This window comes from Delphinapterus leucas, chromosome 3 (genome assembly GCF_059928025.1).
Source record: "Delphinapterus leucas isolate spDelLeu-1000000601 "Yukka" chromosome 3, BTC_Dleu_Yukka2, whole genome shotgun sequence".
NCBI lineage: Eukaryota > Metazoa > Chordata > Mammalia > Artiodactyla > Monodontidae > Delphinapterus > Delphinapterus leucas.
The window spans coordinates 131,870,759-131,893,044 of record NC_143131.1 but is presented as its reverse complement, the minus strand read 5'-3'; the positions used below and the strand labels follow the sequence as shown (position 1 = coordinate 131,893,044).

The 22,286-nt window shown below is 41.9% G+C and overlaps 2 protein-coding genes across 14 annotated transcripts in view; one reads left to right on the top strand and one right to left on the bottom strand.

The window, feature by feature from the left end:
- GEMIN5 (gem nuclear organelle associated protein 5) overlaps positions 1 to 5,992 on the top strand; it is a 41,533-nt gene extending 35,541 nt beyond the window's left edge. For all 4 annotated transcript variants that reach the window (XM_089909600.1, XM_089909599.1, XM_022590214.3 and 1 more), the window contains exons 25-28: positions 1,188 to 1,350; positions 1,979 to 2,483; positions 3,851 to 3,947; positions 4,509 to 5,992. In XM_089909600.1, coding sequence (XP_089765726.1) covers positions 1,188 to 1,350; positions 1,979 to 2,483; positions 3,851 to 3,947; positions 4,509 to 4,676 — 933 coding nt within the window. In that variant the 3' untranslated portion in view covers positions 4,677 to 5,992. The remainder of the gene's footprint in view (positions 1 to 1,187; positions 1,351 to 1,978; positions 2,484 to 3,850; positions 3,948 to 4,508) is intronic.
- The window catches only part of CNOT8 (CCR4-NOT transcription complex subunit 8), a 62,351-nt gene that overhangs the window by 27,520 nt on the left and 12,545 nt on the right, over positions 1 to 22,286 (bottom strand). For 2 of the 10 annotated variants that reach the window (XM_022590222.3, XM_089909608.1), the window contains exons 1-6: positions 20,525 to 20,693; positions 15,000 to 15,184; positions 13,625 to 13,818; positions 11,452 to 11,613; positions 10,571 to 10,715; positions 9,762 to 9,872 (exon numbers count right to left, since the gene is read on the bottom strand). In XM_022590222.3, the coding sequence (XP_022445930.1) occupies positions 9,762 to 9,872; positions 10,571 to 10,715; positions 11,452 to 11,613; positions 13,625 to 13,818; positions 15,000 to 15,116 (729 nt within the window). In that variant the 5' untranslated portion in view covers positions 15,117 to 15,184; positions 20,525 to 20,693. The other 8 variants (XM_089909606.1, XR_016392832.1, XM_089909607.1 and 5 more) reach the window with 8 other exon arrangements.

Below are 22,286 nucleotides of genomic sequence, written 5' to 3'. Positions count from 1 at the left end.
AAACTAATATAATAATAGGTACCCATCAATTAGAATTAATAAACAGATGTTCACATTTTGTCATTTTTGCTTCATGGAGTCTTTTGGTTTTGTTTTGTATATTCCTTTGCTTTTGGTAGAAGAATCAAGTTGAAGTCCCTCATGTTTCCTTCCCCAGTACCATTTCCCTGCCCTAGCTCACAAAAATTTCAGCCCCTGCATCAGACCACATGTGTTATTTTGTGGCTTCCTTATGTGATCATTGTTTATAAAATCTTAAACATACCTGTTCACGATGACACCCAGCAACCCCATTGCTTAGATATTTCACTAAAAGAAGTGAACCCAGGTGTCTACACAGTCTTGTACAGAAATGTTCATAGAAGCTTAGTTCATAATAGCCAAATAGAAACAACACAAATGTCCATCAGCTGGTGAATGGGTATACAAACTGCAGTATATCCATATAGTGGAAAACTATACTATGCAACAATAAAAAGGAACAAATTACTAATGCAAAAAGAGTATCAGTGAATCTTGAAAGCATTATGGTAAGTCAAAGAATCAAGTCACAAAAAACTACATACTCTACTGTTCCATTCATATGAATTACAGAAAAGCCAAAATTATACTGGCAAAAACTAGATCACTGGTTGCCAAGGGATGGGGAGAGGGGAGGTGAATGCAAAGGGGCACAAAGGAGTATCTTACAATGAAAATGTTCTATGTCTTGATTTTGGTGGTAGTTATACCATGTGTATGTGTGTGTATATATATACATGTATACATATATATATATACACACACACACATATATATATTTGTCAAAACTCATCATATTGCACACTTAAAATTGATAAATCTTAATTACACTCCAGATTTTTTTAAATTACAGCTTTTAGTTCAAGAAACTCACTTTTTGTTTAATTTTTTTAATTTTAATTTTTTGTTTTAATTTGCATTTAGCAAATGTCAAGGCATTTTCTTAGCATGAACAGACTTTAACACCAGACAGTGTATGTTGCTGTACAACTAAATATGAAAGTTTCCAGTAAGGAAGCAAAAATGGGTGGTGGAGATAGGGAGGACCTTTCTTAATTGTGGACTGTGTGTACTTCCCAAATGCAGTTAATAGGAACATTTTTGGTGTCATTCCCAGTGCCTGATGTGCGAGGATGTTTAACTGAGTCTCTGGCTCCTCTCTCCAGCTCCTGCTTCACATTTGCCATGACCTGACCTTGGCAGTGCTAAGCCAGCAGGTGGCCTCCTGGGACGCAGCTGTGGAAGGACTGCTTCGGGCTGTGATCCGGAGCTACAACTCAGGAAACTTCACCATCATGCAGGAAGTGCACTCAGCCTTTCTTCCAGAGGGTAAAAGACCCCCAGCTCTGCTGGAGCACACCCACTAAAGGATGATATAACCACCGCCAGTGTTGTGGCACCAGGAGTACATAGGTTATTGAAAGACAGACATGGGCCAGTGTGTCATATAGTAGGAAGTTTGAATTCTCTTACCCAACCTCCTTAAGAGGTAGCCAGAATGACTAAGCTGTTTTCCTTTACCTGGTCCTACCTACCTACCTCACTGCCTCCTATATACTTTCCTACACACAGCTCTAGAGAAATAGCAATGTGCTCACAAGTTATTAAGAATGGAGAAGACATTCCTTGAGCTGCACAATTAGTCACTAACCTAAAACACTGTGGTTTTTCAGAGACACAGTGGGATCTTACCCCCAGAGCCTTCAGTGGGACAGATGAAATACTTTTTCTATCATGCTTTAAATGGCCTGTAGCAATGAGGACACTGCCTTAGGCCAAGAAATGTTTAGCTGTGGTTGGCTTCTGGTGGAAAGCATGTGGTCCCATGGATCACTGCTGTTCTGTTTCTTGGGATCTGATATGGCTCTGGGGTGATAGGAAACAACATGTGGGGAGGAAGCCAGATTTCTGACAGATAAAGAAATGAACAACCCTAAATCCTCTTCTTCTCTCCTAGGCTGTGACCACCTAAGAGACAAACTGGGTGACCATCAGTCCCCCACCACACCAGCTTTCAAAAGTTTGGAGGCCTTTTTTATTTATGGACGTCTGTATGAATTCTGGTGGTCTCTCTCCGGGCCTTGCCCCGAATCCAGCGTCTGGGTAAGGGCTGCTCACAGAAGGACAACCTCTGTTGAGCAGAGCCAACAGCTTGACAATGTCAGCCTTGAAGAAACTGACCCCAAAGCTTCCCAGCCAGAGCCAAGCAGGACTCTAGAACTAGACGTGAGACTCACAGAAGAAGGTGAGCAAATGCTGAACGCTTGTAAGGAGCTCTTTTCAGAAGAGCACGCTGGTCTCCAAAATGCACAGAGAACCATTGCTGAAGTCCAAGAGACCTTGGCAGAAATGATCCGCCTACACCAGAAGAGTCAACTTTGTAAATCCACAGCAAATGGCCCTGATAAGAATGAACCTGAACAGGAAGCAGAACAGTCCCTCTCTAGTCCCCAGAACCAGTGGTAAGTACTGATTCAATACAACATGGAACTAAAATACCCTGCTGGATTCTCACATAGTACTTGATGAGATTGATCAGGTCACTTGGAAGCACCACAGTGCAGTCATTAAGGCACAGGGTTTGAAGTCAGATGTGGGGTTCCAATCCTGGCCCTGTTCAGTGACCTCAGGCAGGAGTCTTTAATGTCTCTGAGCTTTAGTTCCCTCATCCATAAATGGAGTACCAACTCCATCCTTGCTTGTTTTGAGAATTAAACAGAATCACAAATATTGTTAATAACAACAGTACAATAAAACCCTACTTTTTGTGCAATAGATTCCTAAATCATCAATCATGTAAAATAGGGAGTCGCATTATTGCATCATTAATGAAAACCATTGATTTTCTTTTTTTTTTTTTCTTTTTTTTTCACCGTGCCATGCAACTTATGGGATCTCAGTTCCCCAACCAGGGATTGAACCTGCACCCTCGGCAGTGAAAGCAGTATCCCAAAAAATACACAAAAAGGGTAGTGTACAGAATTACACACTAAACTGTAAAAAATCCCAAATGATCAGATTGCTGCAGCATCCTAATCATTTCCATTGAAAATAAGGGCCAGGTAGATATAGATGATTATTAATCACTTCAGAGCCCTTTTGCATTATCACACGGCACTTGGCTATGGGCATTTGCAGTGATTAACGGTTACTGATGAGTTGTTATGCCGAGTGCCTTTTACCTTGATTATGTCCCCCCGCAGCACAGGGCCTAAAATATAGTAGCTAGCACAGTCAATAAACTTATAGCTATTATTACTAAACTTTTAAAAATTAAAGTTACATTTGTTGCTCTAAAAATACTACAAGTGAAATTCTGAGTCAGAGTTTTGAGTTACTTCTCTAGTGAGCTACCACACTCTAGGCAGCGCTTTATGTTCGGTTTTAGTAACAAGAAAAACACAAAAAAGTTCTCTAACCCAGCGGCTCTTACCCTTTGGATCAGAGGGCCCCTTTGAGAAGCTTAAGACACTCTTCCCAGAAAAATGTGCATCCATACACCCTGAGGGTAGGAACCCAGGCTCTGTCTAACCCATTCCCCAGAGAAGTCCAAGCCCTTTGCATTTGGCTGCGGATTGAATCCCCTAAAGGTCCTTAGTTTTCATTGGAGCTGTGTCTAAGAAGTGGGGATTTGGAAAGTGGTGAGGAACAATACTGCATTTTGAAAATTTTATATCACATCACGTTAAATTCCCTTCTCTTAGCCTTTGTATTTAAAGATAAGAGATAAAGACCCAGGTGACAAAGTAATTTTATTTACAGGACAATAGATTTAAAAGTTAGGGGCAAGACGTATAACTTGTACTTTTTTTATTATTATTATCACTAGTAAAGAAGAAAAAAATGAACCAGTTTCTTTGCCTGAATTAACCAAAAGGATTACAGAGGCCAATGAGAGAATAGCTAAGTTTCCTGAGAGTATTAAGGTAAGATTTATATAGCAGTTCATTTGGTAAAACATTACTTTTTATATTACCAATTGACTACACCAAATTCTTTAATGTCATCTGAAATCTGTACACATTTGTATGTGCTTAAAAATTGAAGATCCAGTTGCCTTCGGTGAGCTAAAATGTTTTGTGAGAGTAGAATTATTGACACCACAAGCAATTTTATACCTTAGCCTTCAGAGAAATGTAACAAATTTTCTAATGATGAGGTAAAGTAAAATTACAGTTGGTACCATGTATTTGATCGCTTACAAATGGATAGGTATATTTGGATGTGGCCCTAGTAGTAACAGAAGCATCATGTTTCAAATTCATTTGAGTAGGGCTCTAGAAAAAGATTGTATCATTTGAGAGGGACATCTCAGTTTTGAGTATCATCTCTCCTTAGAGCAACTGATGAAGTCTTAGGAGAGAAATGGCTCAACCGTGCCAGAGAAGTGTCACGAGATAAGACTTGAGACACTCATGCCTCTGTGCAGGTGTCTGTGACTTTGTTTTTGCAAATGCTTCCTTATTTATCCCTGTGTCATCTTTCAGACCTGGCCCTTCCCAGACGTGCTGGAGTGCTGCCTCATCCTGCTTCACATCGGGTCCCAGTATTCTGGCTTCGTGACCCAGGAAATGCAGCAACAGGCTCAAGAGCTCCTTCAGAAATACGGCAGCACTAACGTTTACAAACGACACTACCAGACCCTCTGCACGTGAACTTTCAAGGACCTCTAAGAAACAGTGCCAAATTCAAAACATCCAACACCTTTCACCTCTGCATTTACACCTCGCCAGACATTCACTTTGATCCCTGTATGTTTCTGCAGTGATCCAGATAATACAAATGAGAGTCAAGTTTTAATCAACTCTACACTTAAACACAAATCTGACTTTGGACTCAATTGTGGTTTCCTACTGGAAGAAAGACCATGAAAAGCCAGCAGTGGTTACTCAGAACTAACACCTGCAAAGTGATTGTTGATAATCTCTAAAGCCTTATGCAGGTTTCGTCCAAAGAGGAGAAACTATTTTAATCACCCAAAGTGTTACATTCTTAAACACAAGCTACCTTTATAAATGCTTTGCCTGATCATAAACATGTACACTCTTGTTTGAGGGTAGAGATTATGTCTTCCCTTTACTATTTTACCCCTAGCACTCAAGAGTGTCTAGTATCTAATGGGTACATAATGGAAACTTTCAACTGAATAAGTTGGGAAACAGAAAGAATGCTCATCAATAGCTTAGACTTAAAGAACTCTAAACTGAGGTCACTGATACCAGCACTGGCTGACAACTAAGGCTTGTGATTGGTAGTTGACCTTACTGCGTTAGCAGAACACAGGAATTCAAGAACATCTGGCAGTACAATAGCACCCCCCGTCAGCCACGATTTCACTTTCCACAGTTTCAGTTACCCCCCAGTCAATAGCAGTCCAAAAATATTAAATGGGAAATTCCAGAAATAGACAACTTATCAGTTTTAAACTGTGGCCATTCTGAGTAGCATGATGAAATCTCACGGCAGTCCCACTCCGTCCTACCCAGCACATGACTCATCCCTTTGTCCAGCATACCCATGCTGTATATACTACCTGCCCATTAGTATAGGAAAACCACAAAGCATACATTATAGGGCTCAGTACTACCCATGGTTTCAGGCCTCTACTGTGGGTCTTGAAACATAACCCCCGCAGATAAGGGGAGACTACTGTATATGGAGGGGCTGAATTACACCCATAGTTAGTATTCTCTTGGTTACTCTTCAGGACCATCCCTTTCTGAGGATGACCACTAACACAGCCCTACATACACTCATATATATACACAAGGCAAAGTTCTTTACAGTTCCACTACACTTGCGCCCCTTTCTTTAGCACCACTTTAATAAGCTGTTTCTTATCTCTCCCATGCAATGAGCACACCCCTACTCAACACTTAGTTCCTCAACCCTTCATCTCAACATTTCTCCTGACATGTCAGTAAGCCTGTTGTCAACTGTGGCAAAAATAAACACCTATTTTAAATCCAAATTTGTTAAGGATATATGTGTAGGGCTCACAGTCACCAGCATGCTAAAGCACCTTGGTTGAGAACCACTGACCTATGCTGCTCTACCACAAATCTTACGATAAATATATCTCTTCCAGTATGTGAACATCCCAGTCAAAATCCTAGATCTCCTCCTGTACCTGACTTCTTACAACCCCACATTTTTGGGCCAATAGACAGGATTGGAAACAAAGTCCTGAACCAAGTTTAGGATATCAGACGTTCAATTTATCCAAAAGAAGTCCACTAATTAATAAGTGAATCTGCCATATATAATAGAGTAGCACCAGGAAGTAGAATTAAAACTGATTTTCTAGTAAGGCCCAATAATGAGCGAGGCGTATGAAGTAAAGGGACAATTCCGTTTACACAGCTGCTCGTTAAAAGCTTCCTACAAAGTGAGACATTCTGTAATGCAAGCCAACTTGTGGAAAATGGAGGCAAGAGACAGGGAACAGACAAGATGCTTCCACATCACTGACAGCGAACAACCGTCTTCTAAAGCCAGCAATTCAGAGCTTTGAAAGACCAAACCTTCATGCCAGTGGTTAAAAAGAAATCTTTATTTTACAAAATTAAAAACATAAATAATATTTACAAGCATCTTAAATACCAGCTTATAATACTTGACACTTTTGAATCATTTTAAATTGAGTTTTCCATAAGCTTTTAATATGCAAGACTATTCAACCACTTCAGTGAGTTATCAGTTTTCATTTCCACTATTCCAAAGGAGTTTTTGGTTTTTTGAAATTGTCCATACTGTAGTCATTCAAAAAAAAAATACAGTGTACTTTTTAAATGATAAGTTAAAAAAAAAAAAATCACAGTCCTGAGCTTCCTACCCCAGTTGTGGGATATTACTCCAAGAGAACCCTATAAACCAAATTCCTTACTGTCCTGTTTACATGTAACCACTATAACTTTTTAAGACTCACATTGCTGGTACTCACCATAATCCATCTCCCTAACTTCTCCTCAGTTTGCTGAAAAGGAAAGGCAGGGAAAACAGAAGAGAGGCAGGAGAATACAGATGACCATCTGAAATCACATTACTGAAAATGTAACAGACTTATGATCCAAAAACCTGCTCTTAGTAGTTTCCTTCGGGATCAAATCCAAGGTATTTTATGAAATGAAAACTTTAAATGATTTCAAATGATGCACATGTGACAGCAAATCTCAGTGGCGCAATGGAACACAGACTTCAAGAAAGTGCTTAACTTAATACCCATTCTGGAGTTCCTTGTGAATAAAGGGTAGACAGATTCAGTAGAATTTTGTTTTTAAGGAAAGTTTTCATTATCTGGTCTTCGTATCTCAGCACTGAGTAATTCATTTCCACGGAATAATACATAAAGACCAACAAAGTGTGAGGAAAGCAAATGTCCTCGAGAAGGGTCAAAATAAACGAAAAGGAAGGAAGGAAAGGAAAGGTTCAACATCTATAACCCACTTCACAAGACCACCACTTGGTTCCACTTTCCCTTGAAGCCCTCAGCTCAGCTGAGAATCACAGCAAGAAGTCTTCATCCTCAGAGATTAGCAACAAATTTAAAAGAAAAAGAATGACACAGGTAAGAGTTATATACATTTTACTAGTTTGTTTCTGACTTGTCCTGGATTTTAGAAGGTGTCAAATGAGCCATGGATGCTGGTGGCAGGAGGCAACTGGAGAAGAGAGGCTTAGGGATGAGGAATAGGGAAGACGTGTTTACAGATTCAGAGCAAACTCCCTTCTTCCGGATCTAAAAGACATCTTTTGTCTTCAGTAAAACAAAAGTCTTTCTGTCAACGCAGATGGTAGGTACAGTTTGCTCAAAAGAAGCGTCTTCTCTTGGGGAGGAAGATAAGTACACACAGTCGGCACATTAAGCACCACTCTGGGACCAGGCCCACCCTGCAGAGCCTCGCCGCCGTCACTGCTGCATGTTGTTGATGATTGCCAGGATGCTCATCTTCTCCTGGGCAGAGTCCACATCCTCATTCTGCTTCTGGGCCACTCCCGTGCCTAGGCCATAGAGCCGCCCACAGTACTTGGCATCATCAATACTGTCCTCAAAAAACAACTGCAGAATAGGACAGAGAACCCCTGGTGAGAATCATGCCAAGAGTCATGCCAAGAATCAGGCCAAGCCGCAATACTACTACCTCAACACCTCCCAGCTCTCTTAAAGCCTTGAAAACCTAGCCAACTAGAAACTAACTTCATCAAGAAAGGCTCCAAACCTTTCCTACACAGTCTTTTCATGCTCCTTTCTCTCTACATAGGCTCCCCTTTCTGAATAGACTTCCACTTTCCATGAGTTTTTACTGCCAGGATCCCTGTGCTGCTGTTGCTGTTTAATACAACTGCCTCTATCTCCTCCCTTCTCTTTAACAGGCAGTGCAATGGTGAAGAGCTTGAGCTCTAGACTCAGACTGACTCACTATGTGATCTTAGAAAAATCACTTCAACGCTCCTTAAGCCACGGTTTCCTATCCATAAAATGGGTAATATAATAATAGGTTGTTACGAGTGAGAAAATGGACAGGAAGCACATACACAGCAAGGTATCTCACCCTTTTGGGCACTACTAGGCAGGATAATTCTCTGCTGGGGGGCGAGCAAGGTTGTCCAGTGTGTTGTAGCACTGTAGGATGTTCAGCAGCATCCCTGGCTAGTAGCACACAACCCAACTCCCACAGGTTATGACAGCCGAAAATGTCTCCAGACATTGCCAAAGGTACCTCAGAGGGCAAAATTGGGAGCATGATGCTGCCAGCTTTGTTCTTCTTCCTCAAGATTGCTTCAGCTATTTGGAGTCTTTTGTGGTTCCATACAAATTTGAGGATTATTTTTTCTATTCCTGTGAAAAATGCCACTGGAATTTTGATCAGGATTACATTCAATCTGTAGACTACTTTGGGTAGTATGGACATTTTGACAATATTAATTCTTCCAATCCATGAGCCCAGAATATCTTTCCATTTGTTTGTGTCTTCTTCAATTTCTTTCATCAATGTCTTAGAGTTTTCAGTATACAGGTCTTTCACCTCCTTGGTAAAATTTATTCCAAGGTTATTTTATTCTTTTTGATGCAATTGTAAATGGGATTGTTTCATAATTTCTCTTTCTGATAGTTCACTATTAGTGTATAGAAACAACATATTTTTTATATTAACCTTTTATCCTGCAATTTTACTGGATTCGTTTATTAGCTCTAACAGTTTTTTGGTGGAGTCTTTAGGGTTTTCTATATATGTCATCTGCAAACAGTGACAGTTTTCCTCCTTTCTGATTTGGATGCCTCGTATTTCTTTTTCTTGCCTAACTGCTCCAGCTAGGACTTCCAATAACATGTTGAATAAAAGTGGAGACAGTGGGCATCCTTGTCTTGTTCCTGATCTTAGAGGAAAAGCTTTCAGCTTTTCACCACTGAATATGATGTTAGCTGTGGGACATTTGATAATTAATAGAACTTAGCATAAAATAAGTGGGTAGGTTCACAAATGTGTTCATATTATAGAAATCAAAAGAAAAGCAAATAATTGCAAGGATGAGAGGTGCTAGGAACACCAAGTACACTTCTGAGTGACGTCCATTTCAGAATGCTTCTTTGCCTCCCAAATCACATCTAATATACTGAACACATGCATAACAAACAAACCAAAAAAAAAAAACAACCCACTGCTTTCAAGGTGATCACCAACTTCCAAGAGAAACTATAAATTTTCAACAAACCTCAGCCCAAAAAACCTTTGCCTTACCTCTTTCATCCTGAAGAATGCCATTCCCGTTAGCAGTGAGTCTGAGCCTGCCTGGTGCTGCCTTCCAATTCTCTGCAAATCCAACTGATCAGCAACTTCCTGAAGACCTCCCTGGAGATGTAAGGAAAACAAATATAATATTACAGACCCGACTTCTCTACTGGAGTCAACTATGTCTATTCTTGAGTTTACTTCTTGTGGTGACAGGAAGTAGGAACAGGCCATTTACTTAACAGGTCTTCCCCAGCAGTATCCCCTTTTTAGCCCTCCAAATGATACACTGTGTTATATTCCACTTTTCACTCCTTTCATTCTTTTCTGTATCGTTAGTTTTGTCAGACCTCCGCCCCTGAAAGTCCTCACTGCTGTAAAATAAGGTTGGGGAAATAGTAAATGCCAATCCAATTCTAGATGGCAAACCTCTTATATCAACAATTTATTAGAGGAGGGAGTTCTTAAATTGTCTAGAGCTAAGAACCCCTCTGAGAGTCTGGTACACTGTAGACCTCATTCCTAGCAAATCATACATATACCTCGTGTCTCCAACTGTTTCACTAGGTTCGTGGGCCCTAAGTGAAGAATGCCTGCCTTAGGGTGAGAGTAGCAGAAGGCTCCCTTCATGCCCAGGTTAAAGACAGTTACCACACAAATCTCTCTGCCAATCATCTCTATATATACCCTGTCTAGCACCATGCTGGCACCTAGCAGGTACTGAAGGACACATGCTGAACAAACTGCAATAAAGCAAAATGACAAGTCTGCATTTTTGTCTTGTTGTCGTTACTACTATTAAGAAAAATATTGTGTACCTTAAGATTTTTGCAACTTTTCATCAGGTATTTCACATCATAAATGGATGGGAAGAAAAGGTTCAGAATGTGAAAGAATTCATGTTCCTCTTCTGGCAAACGAGAATCCGTAAGTAACTTAACCATGTAGCCAAAATCATAGCCACTACGAGGAGAGAATGAGGCAGTAAGGTGAAAGGGCAGGAGTTAACAGGCCCCAGCATTCAACTGCTTTATTTCTCAGAACTTACGATGCTACCTCATGTTAGGAACTTTCAGTTTTCCAAAGTAGTTTATCCTGTCCTCTGAACTTTCCACTAAATAACCACATAACAGATTAATATGGGAGATATATAAGAGAACCCAAGGGTTTATAAATGGGGGTTTTATTCATCAAAAATTCAAAAGTACTGAAAGGTATGGAGTCCCCTGGTGGGCTAGTGGTTAGGATTTGGCACTTTCACTGCTGTGGCCCACGTTGACTCCCTGTTTGGGGACTGAGATCCCACAAGCCAGGCGGGGCGACCAAAAAAAAAGAAAAGGTATTGAAAGGTAAAATAACTTCTCCTAAGGGGAATTTGGCTTTTGAGTACCCAGGAAACTCCAGGCCAGCCATTTAAATGACAAGAAAAAGATGACCAAGTACTTCCATCCTTCCCACCCTCCATCTTTCCACTTGACATATGCCCACTGCAGCCACATGATACAGCCTAGTACTGTGTGAAAGAAACCAGTATGCGCTCCAAAGTGTTTTCTGAAAAACTGACATGTGAGCAACTGTTACCATTTCAACTTTATAACTGCTAGTGAGCAACAAAAGAGCGCCAAGAGGACTGCAAAAATAACATAAGAATTCAATTCTTGCTTCCAAAGGGAGAGAGAAACACTCTCTTGAGACTGACCTGTGAAATGAAAGCCATTTGACATTGTCACAGAGAACCACCCCTGATGTCATAAGCAGCTCTGCAAAGTGCAATGTGTCAATCCCTTCCTCTTCATGCTTCTGAAACTGCAGTCCTGAGTTAGCAAGGAGATCTATGGAATCCTGGGAGTACATGTCCTCTCTAAAAAGAGAAGGTGTTTACTTCTTAGCTGCTGGTAAGGTAACAGAAGTAGTGGGCAACAATATTACCATCACCTTATAAATTATAGAATAAGTATTCTTTTTTTTTAATTTATTTTATTTATTTATTTTTGGCTATGTTGGGTCTTCACTGCTGCATGCGGGCTTTCTCCATTGTGGCGAATGGGGGATACTCTTCGTCGTGGTGCGTGGGCTTCTTATTGCAGTGGCTTCTCGTTGTGGAGCATGGGTTCTAGGCGCGGGGGCTTCAGTAGTTGCAGCACGCGGGCTCTGCAGTTCTGGCTCGCAGGCTCTAGAGCACAGGCTCAGTAGTTGTGGCGCACGGGCTTAGTTGCTCTGCAGCATGTGGGATCTTCCTGCACCAGGGCTCAAACCCATGTCCCCTGCGTTGGCAGGTGGATTCTTAACCTCTGTGCCACCAGGGAAGTCCCTAGAGTAAGTATTCTTGAAATACTTTCATAATTTAAGAATAAATCAATTCATTCCTTCCAGTATTCTAGCAAACACACAAAGTAATCTTACCTGTGACAGAAAGAAAAATGGGATTTTTGCCCCACAAAATAAGTATCTTAATTATGAAAGATCCACATTTTCTCATTATTTAATGAAAAGCAGGACTTCCCTGGTGGTGCAGGGGTTAAGAATGTGATCTTTTGTGTCTGGCTTCTTTCCCTTAGCATGTTTTCAAAACTCATTCATGTATAGCATATGTCAGTACTTTATCTCTCTGTACTGTGCAGTAACATTCCATGGCATGGATATACCACATATAGCCATTCCTCAGATCACAGACATTTGGACAGTTTCCAGTTTGGGGCCTTTATGAATAATGCTGCTATGAACACTCACATACAAGTTTTTACACGGATGTATGTCTTCATTTCTCTTGGATGGAATTGCTGGGTCATACGGTGACTCTATTTTTAACCTTTTGAGAAACTGCCTGTTTTCCAAAGAGGTTGCATCATTTTATATTCCCAATAGCAATGTATGAGAGTTCTAATTTCTCCACACCCTCACCAACATTTGTTATTATGTCTTTTTGATCACAGCCACCTAGTGGGTATGAAGTAGTATCTCATGGTTTTGGTTTGCATTTCCCTAATGACTAATGGTGGTGACCATCTTTTCATAAGCTTACTAGCCATTTCTAAATCTTCTTTGGAGAAATGTCTATTCAGATCTTGTGCCCATTTTATTTTTTTATTTATTTATTTACGGCTGTGTTGGGTCTTCGTTGCTGCGCACGGGCTTTTCTCTGTTTGCAGCGAGCAGGGGCTACTCTTCGTAGCAGTGTGCAGGCTTCTCATTGCAGTGGCTTCTCGTTGCGGAGCACAGGCTCTAGGCAGGCGAGCTTCAGTAGTTGTGGCTTGCGGGCTCAGTAGCTGTGGCTCACAGGCTCTAGAGCACAGGCTCAGTAGTTGTGGCGCATGGGCTTAGCTGCTCCGTGGCACAGGAAATCTTCCCGGACCAGGGCTGAAGCCTGTGTTCCCTGCATTGGCAGGCAGATTCTTAACCACTGTGCCACCAGGGAAGTCCTTGTGCCCATTTTTTTTTTTTTTTTTTGCAGTACGCAGGCCTCTCACTGTTGTGGCTTCTCCCGTTGCGGAGCACAGCCTCCGGATGCGCAGGCTCAGCGGCCATGGCTCACAGGCCCAGCCGCTCCGCGGCATGTGGGATCTTCCTGGACCGGGTCACGAACCCGTGTCCCCTGCATCGGCAGGCGGACTTTCAACCCCTGCACCACCAGGGAAGCCCCCTTATGCCCATTTTTAATTAGGCTGTCTTTTTATTGTCGACTTGTAAGAGTTCTTTAAGAGGGACTTTACTTTTTGATATTCTTTACTCCATCTTCTGCTTGACTACTCTCTCCAACCCCCTACTTGGGTTTGGTGAAAACAAAACTTAAAATTAATAAAATCAGTTAGAAATCAGTCTGTACAAATGTAGCAAATCTAAGAATAACATTGAGAAGTGTCTCAGACACTTACGTAAGGTTGAATTTGAAGTTGAACTGCCAAGTGTTGATTCCAGAAGGATATTCTCCCTTCTCATTCGTGAATGTAAGGCCCAGCTGGATAATTTTTAAAAGGTCAACATTGCACCGTAAAAGCTGATACTGGTAATCTATGGAACTACGAAATTCACCAATGGGTCGCACCACAACACCTGGAAATTCTGTGTCCTAGAAAAGGAAAAAATCTTTCATTGTAAGGTTTCACAAAACACTGAATGCTGGGGGAAAAAAAAAAAAACACTGAATGCTGACTTGACCATTCATAAATAAAAGTTTTACCTCAATTTATAAAAGTTATGTGAGAAGCCCCAAGCTCAGGCACAAAAATTCACCTTAAAATACTGATTTCATTGATGTATACAGAAGGAGCACTAGAAACATGAAGCTTTACACAACAACTTGGAGATCCTAAGCAGGATGTGAATAGAAGTAGTTGACTAACTCTAGGTCTATTAAGAACATTCTAGGTTCGGGAATTCCCTGGCGGTCCAATGGTTCGATCCCTGGTTGGGGAACTAAGATCCCACAAGCCACGCAGCACGCCCCCCACCCTGCCAAAAAAAAAAAGAACATTCTAGGTTCATATACAGTTAATTAGGAACAGTCTAGGTTGAGAACAAAACACTATATAAATAAAAATGCAAATACAGGAAAGTGAAACAGCCATTCAACAAAAGTAATAAATAGCCACATTTGGCTTAAAGTAAAAAGCCTGGAACAAGATCAGAGAGTTCTGAATACCAGGCTAAAGACATAATTCTACACCCTCCACAGCAGGAGTTGCAAACTCCAGGCAGCTAACGTAACAGAGTAAAGTGTGCAGGGTATTAAAATGGTTATGAGTAATGGGGACTGGAGCAAACTAAAGGGTACATGCCACCCCTAAAAGAGGCTCTTGATATCACTATGATACGTGCCTCCCTCCAGCCACTCAGTGTCAGGCAGGAATGTAGACCCTATAATGCCAGATCTCTCCATTTCTTCCAGATACCAGAAATCTGGAATTTAAGTAAGGTCTCTTGATTTTTAAATGTTGGCAACTACTTTTTAAAAACTGCTTTAACACTGCCAGTCAAATTCACCATACCTGTGGAACAGATGTGCCCTATGGACTGAGACAACTTCTGCTTAAAGACTTGCAGACAAAAGTAACATCATAAACACTAGATACTAGAGGTTACATCCTTTTCAGACACACAGGCTACCTTGATGTTTCATAAAAGCAATATAACCTTCCATCACGTTTAATTTACCATGGCTTTAGTATAATCATTTCTTTCAAAAATCTCCCATTAAATATTCCCTAAGTCCATACCAGAAGGTGAGTCAAACAGAGTAGAGCTCTTTACCATGGCAATATAACTGTAACTGAGCACGATTTCTCGGATCTTCCTCATCTCTTCTTCTAGATTGCTGGCCCAGACTTCACAGATGACCTGGCTGTTCTCCACAAGTGCCGCAGGCATCCTGAAGAAACTTGAAGTCGCTTTCAGCTGACTATGTTAGAGGGGACTATGTCAATGGTTGATCTGATCTACATTCAAAAACACATTTTGAAATCACATTAATTTACATACTGGCATTAAGACATTAACAAAGATATCAAAACAGTATTTTACCATCACTTCATCAGCTTAAGCTAAAACATTAGGACTATTATATTTATTCTCCATTTTATATGATGAGGGAATCTGCCTTTGTCAAAACAGACACAAACACACACACACACACACACACACTCACTCTCCCTCCCTCAGTTCTTTAACCTGAAGAAAATAAAATTACTTAAGAAACATGAAGAAACTTTTGCCCAAGCTACCCTTTAGCACAGAAATGAAACCATTGCCCTAAACCAGTTTTTGAGCCCTCTCCAGACTACCTAAAGACTAAAATAGTCCCCTGTTGACACAAATATGCCCTTACCATGACTTTCACATCACTTTGCACAGGGACCAAATCATGGAAACATTTCTAAAGGAATCACTTTAGCCAGTTTAAATGTACTGGGATCTCCAAAAGCCTGAAAGAATGTGGACCTGAACTCTCACACTGAAGTCCTAACACCATACGATGAATATGGACGTGGGACTTGCCCCTCCACTCCCCCAAAAAAGGAAATTCTTTTTCCCAACAATCCAAAAGTCAAATACAACGAGAGGCAAATAGATCATGAAGTGAGAGATGTAAGCTGTAAAAACCAATCCCAAGTTGAACAACCACAATGAAAATCAGAATTTATTAATGTCTACTTTTCAACATACAATATTATAAAGAAACTAAGTATCAATTCAACAATAAAAATAGAGAAGACAGCAGGTATAAATAATTCAACCAGCAGCAGAATGATTTACAGTGTATATTCTGGGAGGAAACTGGGGAGGCAACAGTATTCTACACAATAAAACTCAACATGGTTCAGCCTCAGAGTAATACTGTTATTATAGCAATGATACGCTTAGTTATAAAAAGACAAAACGGAGCTTATCATAAGGGGATTTCCTTAAAACGCAAGCCCACGCACAGATCCTCAACACAATGTAAGAGTGGGCTCCAGCGCATATATTTAAGGAACAATTCCTAGAAAGAGTAAAACAAACCTTTGCTTTCTACTTTCAAGATAAGCAGATACAACAATAAGAATCTGGATCAAAACAAAATTGCCATTCTCAAGTGGCATCATTTCTCTGAGACACTTCTGGGAAAACAATCTATCGGTTTGTCACCAACCCTTGAAGATTCCATTTATTCAAGTTACTCTACATTTTTACAGATGCTTCTCTGAAATTATAGTAGACTTACTGTAATTACTCTGAAACTTAAGTAGACTGTGGTAGCTTCCTAACAAATATGGGTGAACACTTCTTAAAGGCAGAATCCATTTCTTCTCATTTTTGTTCTATACACAATGGGCATGAATGAAAGGCATGCAGATGAAGAAATCAAGAACATCAGAAAATGGCAGAAGTTCAGACTGAGTGTGTAGTAAATTCCCCTATCTGACCATAATTAAGAAAATGTTGGGGGAATTCCCTGGCGGCCCAGTGGTTAGAACTCAGCTCTCTCACCGCAGGGGGCCACAGGTTCAATCCCTGGTCGAGGAACTAAGATCCCACAAGCCACGCAGCAAGGCCAAAAAGACAAAAAAGAAAATGTTGGGGCTCAGAACTTTAGATTCTAAACCATGCTTAAGGTTTTCCCCTGCAAAAGGGCATAAAACCATTTCTATGCCCATTAATGTTAAATCAGTACCACTTCGCTTCCTTATTTCCCTAACTGAAACAATGCACTCCCTTTTTGGTGTCACTTTAAACACAACCATAAACTACTTTAGGAGAAGTGGGTTATCACTAATTGAAACATCTCCATAAAAGCAAAAGCAACTAAAGGGACTCAAGCAAAAAATGTCTCTGGCCTCCAAGCAGCAAAGAGCAGACTTAAAAAGAGGGCAATTAGATATTTACATTCAACCCTTAGAACAAGGCTCCCCAGCTAAGAAGCTCTTAAGGTTTTATCAGAAGAACTCAGGAAACAATATGAAGAGGCTCCCTCTCGTCAAATAAAATATGATATGAACATCATTATGGATAATTACTACGATGCATCACGACTTTTCAGATAGAGATTTAAATCCAGGAGTTCATAATGAACTAAGAAAATAAATTTACTTGGCCACCATTGGAGAATGCTAATGAATGGACTTATTTTTAAAAATACGTATCTTGTCTTTCCTATATAAACTGTAACCCCAAGTAACCAAATAGTTGAAGGAAAGTTTCTCTTTATAAAAGTTGTATAAATAAAAATAAATAGGGAATGACAGACTATCACCGTTTTGTAACCCCTAATGAATTTAGAGATCTGGGCAATAATCATAATGGCATTTACACGGAATTTCCAGAAAAGGCAACTCTATAAAGGCAGAAAAGACTACATGGTGGGATGGGACTGAGAGTTATATAAATGGGAATGAGGTATCTTACCTCATGAGGTGACAAGAAATGTTCCCAAACTCCATTAAAATGATTATTGCACAACTCAGTAAATTTACTAAAAATCACTGAGTTTTACATGAAAATGGGTGAGTTTTATAGTATGTAAACTATATCTCAATAAAGTTGTTAAAATAATCACTAGAGCTGTAATCATCACAAAAAGAGACCACCAGGTATTATGTGCCTCAAAACAACACATCACCACTATGAAACAGTCTTGACCAAAAAAAAATCTAACGTGAATCTGACCAAGCCTCTAGATTTAACTACCAATGTACAGAAAATGCAGACAGAGAAGCATATTAAATGACACCAGAGAAATGCAATCAGCAAAATCCAGAAACTTCTATACGAAACTAGAGAACCCAGCTTCTTCAACAAATAAATTACAAGAAATAAAAGTAAAAGACTCTCAGGAGACCTATCAGTCAATCAAAACATACAGACCTAAATTAAACCCTGCTCTAAACAAGTGATAGGAAAAAAAAATTATAACATTTTTGAGACAAGTAGAAGTCTGAACAGTGCCTGATTTGGGTATTTTATTTCAGGGTTTTGTTTATTTTGCTTTTTTTTTCTTTCTGGTGTTATACTGTGGTTATGGTTTTTTTTTTTTAAAAAGAGTTCTTACCTTTTAGAGATAATGAAAAAGAGTTATAAGTGATACAATATGAAATGCAGGGTTTACTTCAAAATAACAGTGAAGAAAACTCTCAATAACTTTGTACAGTACTATCTTTCTCTACACTTTACAGATAAGAAAACTGAAATGCAGAGACAATTTTAAAAGGTAGTGTCCATGGCTTCCATTTCCAAGAAAATTCTTTTTTACAATATAGGGGTTGGGGATTAAGAGGTACAAACTATTATGTAAAAAATAAGCTACAAGGATATATTGTGCAACACAGGGAATATAGCCAATATTTTATAGTAACTGTAAATGGAGTATAACGTTTAAAAATTGTGAATCACTATGTTGTACATCTGTAACTTATATAACACTGTACATCAACTATAATTTAAAATTTTTTTTGGATTATTTTTAAAAGCTAACCATTGTTATACATATCTGACAAACAAGGAAGTCAAAACCAAACCAGTGGCAAAACATTTAAGATATTCTTCCACCAAACCCTTACCTAGGAAAACTTGCAAGCCCCAAATGTAGTGCCACACAATGAAAAGGAATCACATTGCACACATTTAACTTAGCATAAATTACTGGATATGCTAGCCAAAAAAGAAATAATAATAAAATAATACTGGCAATTCTGCCTGCCACTTTCCACTCAGTGAGCACATGCTCCAGTATGAGCCTAAAATGGGGATCACAAACATACCATTCCCCTTGGTAATTAGTCTTCCTCCTTCTAAGCCTCTCAGAGCCAGCACTGCACAGTGCACCTCACAGTGCAGAATGACTCTATGCCATTCACTTATATTTGTGCAACACGGCCCCTAAAGGTAAACCTAATTACTCTACCTGGGTTACAACCAAAGAAATAGTAACAAGTTTCAAAACAGAAGGAAAAATGACTGTGCTGGATTTACTGAGAAACACTATGGCCACCTCCAACTCCACACCTTCCTAAGGAATTTTTAAGGATAATTTTGGTTGCATGCACTGCTTGCCTTGCAGGCTGACTTTAAAACTTGACTGCCACATGAGCTACTCTACATGAAAGCAAAATACAAGCCCTGATACCTGCTGTTTCCCAGTACTACACCGTATAAGAAGGTCACCCAGGAGTTACTGAGGTCTCTGCCCTGCACTCATCTGTAGAACAAACTGTGCAGTTCGCCCCCCAATGATCTACAGTGGAAACTTCTCCAAAACAAAGCTGCTTACTAACCCAGGAAAGCTCTGAAGAGCAAGTAAATGATAAACGCAACCGAAAGCTTTCTCTGCAAGCAATCCAGAGTGCCAGACCTTGCTGGAGAAAAGGATGTTTTGGTTTTTCTGATTGTGTTTTGTTTAAGGCTAAGAGTGCAAGGAAACAATAAACATCACTTCCCCATTCTAGACGACCGGACAAAGGCTTTGCCGCGCATGGGTAAGATGGAAAAGGAAGTAGCAGCACTTCAGAAGAAATGGCAGCCGCTTGCAAGAGGGTTCTTTCTATCCACGGCCGCGGGGGCCGCAGTCCTTCATCCCCGCCAAACACAGTATCCCAAGACACCACCCTCGACCGAACCGCAGTTCAACCAGTTCTCCAAACCACCCATGGGGCCCAGGCCTGTGAGCTGGCTCCTCCAGAGCCAAGAGCTCGGGTTCATAAAGCCACCGAATAGCAAGGAAAAGTTGCAGGGACGCAAGAACCAAGAAGGGGAAAGCCCGCAAGGTTCCAAAGTCAGGTCCTCTGACTCACACCGTCTCTCGTCATCCTTCTCTTCCTGTTCAGGATCACTCTCCCTCTTCAAAACACCCTCATCCGTCTCCTCCTCCTAACTCCCTTTCTTTTTTTTTTTTTTTTTTTTTTTGTAAAACGAAGATTTTTTAATTGCATGCCTTAAGGACAGAGAGACCTAAGTTCGAAGCCAGGACACGGACGAGCTGTGTGGCTTTGCATAAGTTACTTAACCTCTCTCGTGCCTCAGTTTTCCCTTCTTGTAAAATGGGTCGTCTAATGGTGGTGCACACCTCGGAGGACTGCTGTAGGGGGTAACAGAATGAAGCATATAAGGTGCTGGCACATATCACTAGAATATTAATATCGTGTGGTAGTGGTGGTTATTATGACTACTATTCGACGGACCTCTTTCTCTTTTCACACACCCTGTCCCTCTCGCACGCTCCCACTCCCCTTCCTCCCGCAGGCCGCCGATGGCCTCCCACACTCTCTCATCTCACGCTCCTCTCTGATAAGCGGCAGCCCGCTTACCCTGACCGGCAGGGCCCGCGAAGCGCGGGCAGACGGGCTGGCGGACAGACTACCCGGGAGCTGCGTGACCCGGCGCTCTCCGCCCGCTGCCCCGGATCGGCTACTGGAACCGAGCGGCTCAGTGAGATGAGCGCCCTCATGCCCAGAGCGACCTTACGCACGGCGCTCCAAACAACCTGGCCGCACCGCTCTACCCACCCGATCCTCCCGACTCGCCTGCTCCCTTCGCGTCGCTCCAGGCGGGCGCGCGCCTGACGCTGCCTGCCCCTCCCCTTCTGCGCGCCCCGGCGACTCCGTGCGTGTTCGCCCAACCTGTGAGCTCGCGGGAGCGGCGCGCAGGCACAAAACCAAGAGGGCGCCGCGAAAACGGCGGGGCGGGGCGACCTCAGACGACGCAAGTGAAATACGGCCCCCTACGGCCTTCGCTGGGTTAGTTTCGCTGTTTCAATTCACCAGGATCACTGCTCCTCCATTTCGGTTCTACTTCTGTGCGCTCAGAGGGGGCGTGGTCTAGAACTAGCCCCCCCCCGTGGCGGGCGTGGCCTATCTGAGGCCGAGGAGAGGGCGTGGCCCGTCTGACCAAATCCTCCAAATTGCAACCTCCCCGTCTACCTCCTTTGAAGGGCCATTAAAATCGGCGGAAGCTGAGTTGGGAGGAGGTTCGCTGGGGGAGATCCTGACCGCTTCCTTCTGTACTAATGCGGCCCCCTGGACCCTTCACTTACAAAACCTCTACCATACGGCTTCCTTTCTGGCAAACACTGGGTTGGGGGTGGGGCAGCACCCCGAAACCGAGTCTGGGTGACGTCAGCCAAGGCCCGCCTCCCCCCTCCGAGCCTCGGGGAGCTGAGCGAGCAGCGTTACCATAGCAACCGGCCCGCTAGGGTCAGCTCGAGTTACAAAGAAGATGCAGCCTAAGTTGGGGAGACGCAGGGCGAGCGCTGGCGCCCTCCCGCTTCCCGAAAAGGTCCGAGACCCGGCGGACGCTAAGCGAGCTCGCCAGATCTTCATTGCGAGACCAGTGGGGTCCAGGCCTATATTAGGAGGTTCCTTCAAAGCTCCCACCCGCCCTCCTATTCAATGTGAATCCTGTTTGGAAAGAGAGCTCTTCGCCAACGCCTGACCTTAGCAGCGTTTGTTCTCCAGTGGTGGGAGAGAAGACAAAGCACTGACTTCCGGCACACAGCTATCAGTTCCGGGCCGCCCTCCTAGTCAGTCGCGCAAGACCTCCACCCTGACCCTAAGAGAAGGTGCGGACTCCCCAGAGAATGGCTGTAGTCATACTCCTTGATGCCTTCCCTCGAAAGGGGCTGTTAAGTGGATAGCAAATTCACCCCCAAGTCCCTGCACCTTCCTACTTTTAACCATTTCCCCCTAAAGAGGCTCTGCAAAATCCTACCTCCGTTTCCGAGACTGGAGGCAGGGTAAGTCTTCAGCGGCAAATTCCAACCTGGATTCCCAAAAGCTAGTCTCCAGGGACGTGAACCACCCCCACCCCACCCCCACCGCCATCAAATGCACTTTCTGAACACTCCTCCCCTTCTCCCCTTCACATGAGTGTCTCCTTATCTGCAACATACGGATATGACTAACTATATCAGCGGATGTTTGCGTTAATAAATGGAAAAACCACCCCACACTGTAGAAGATATATAAGTGTATTCAATAGATAATTGTTTCTGTCCTGTCTCAGTTTGTTATCCCCGAGATATTCAGTGTTTGTTAGCTCTGCTGCAGACTTAGCACTCTTGTCATTCTGTTC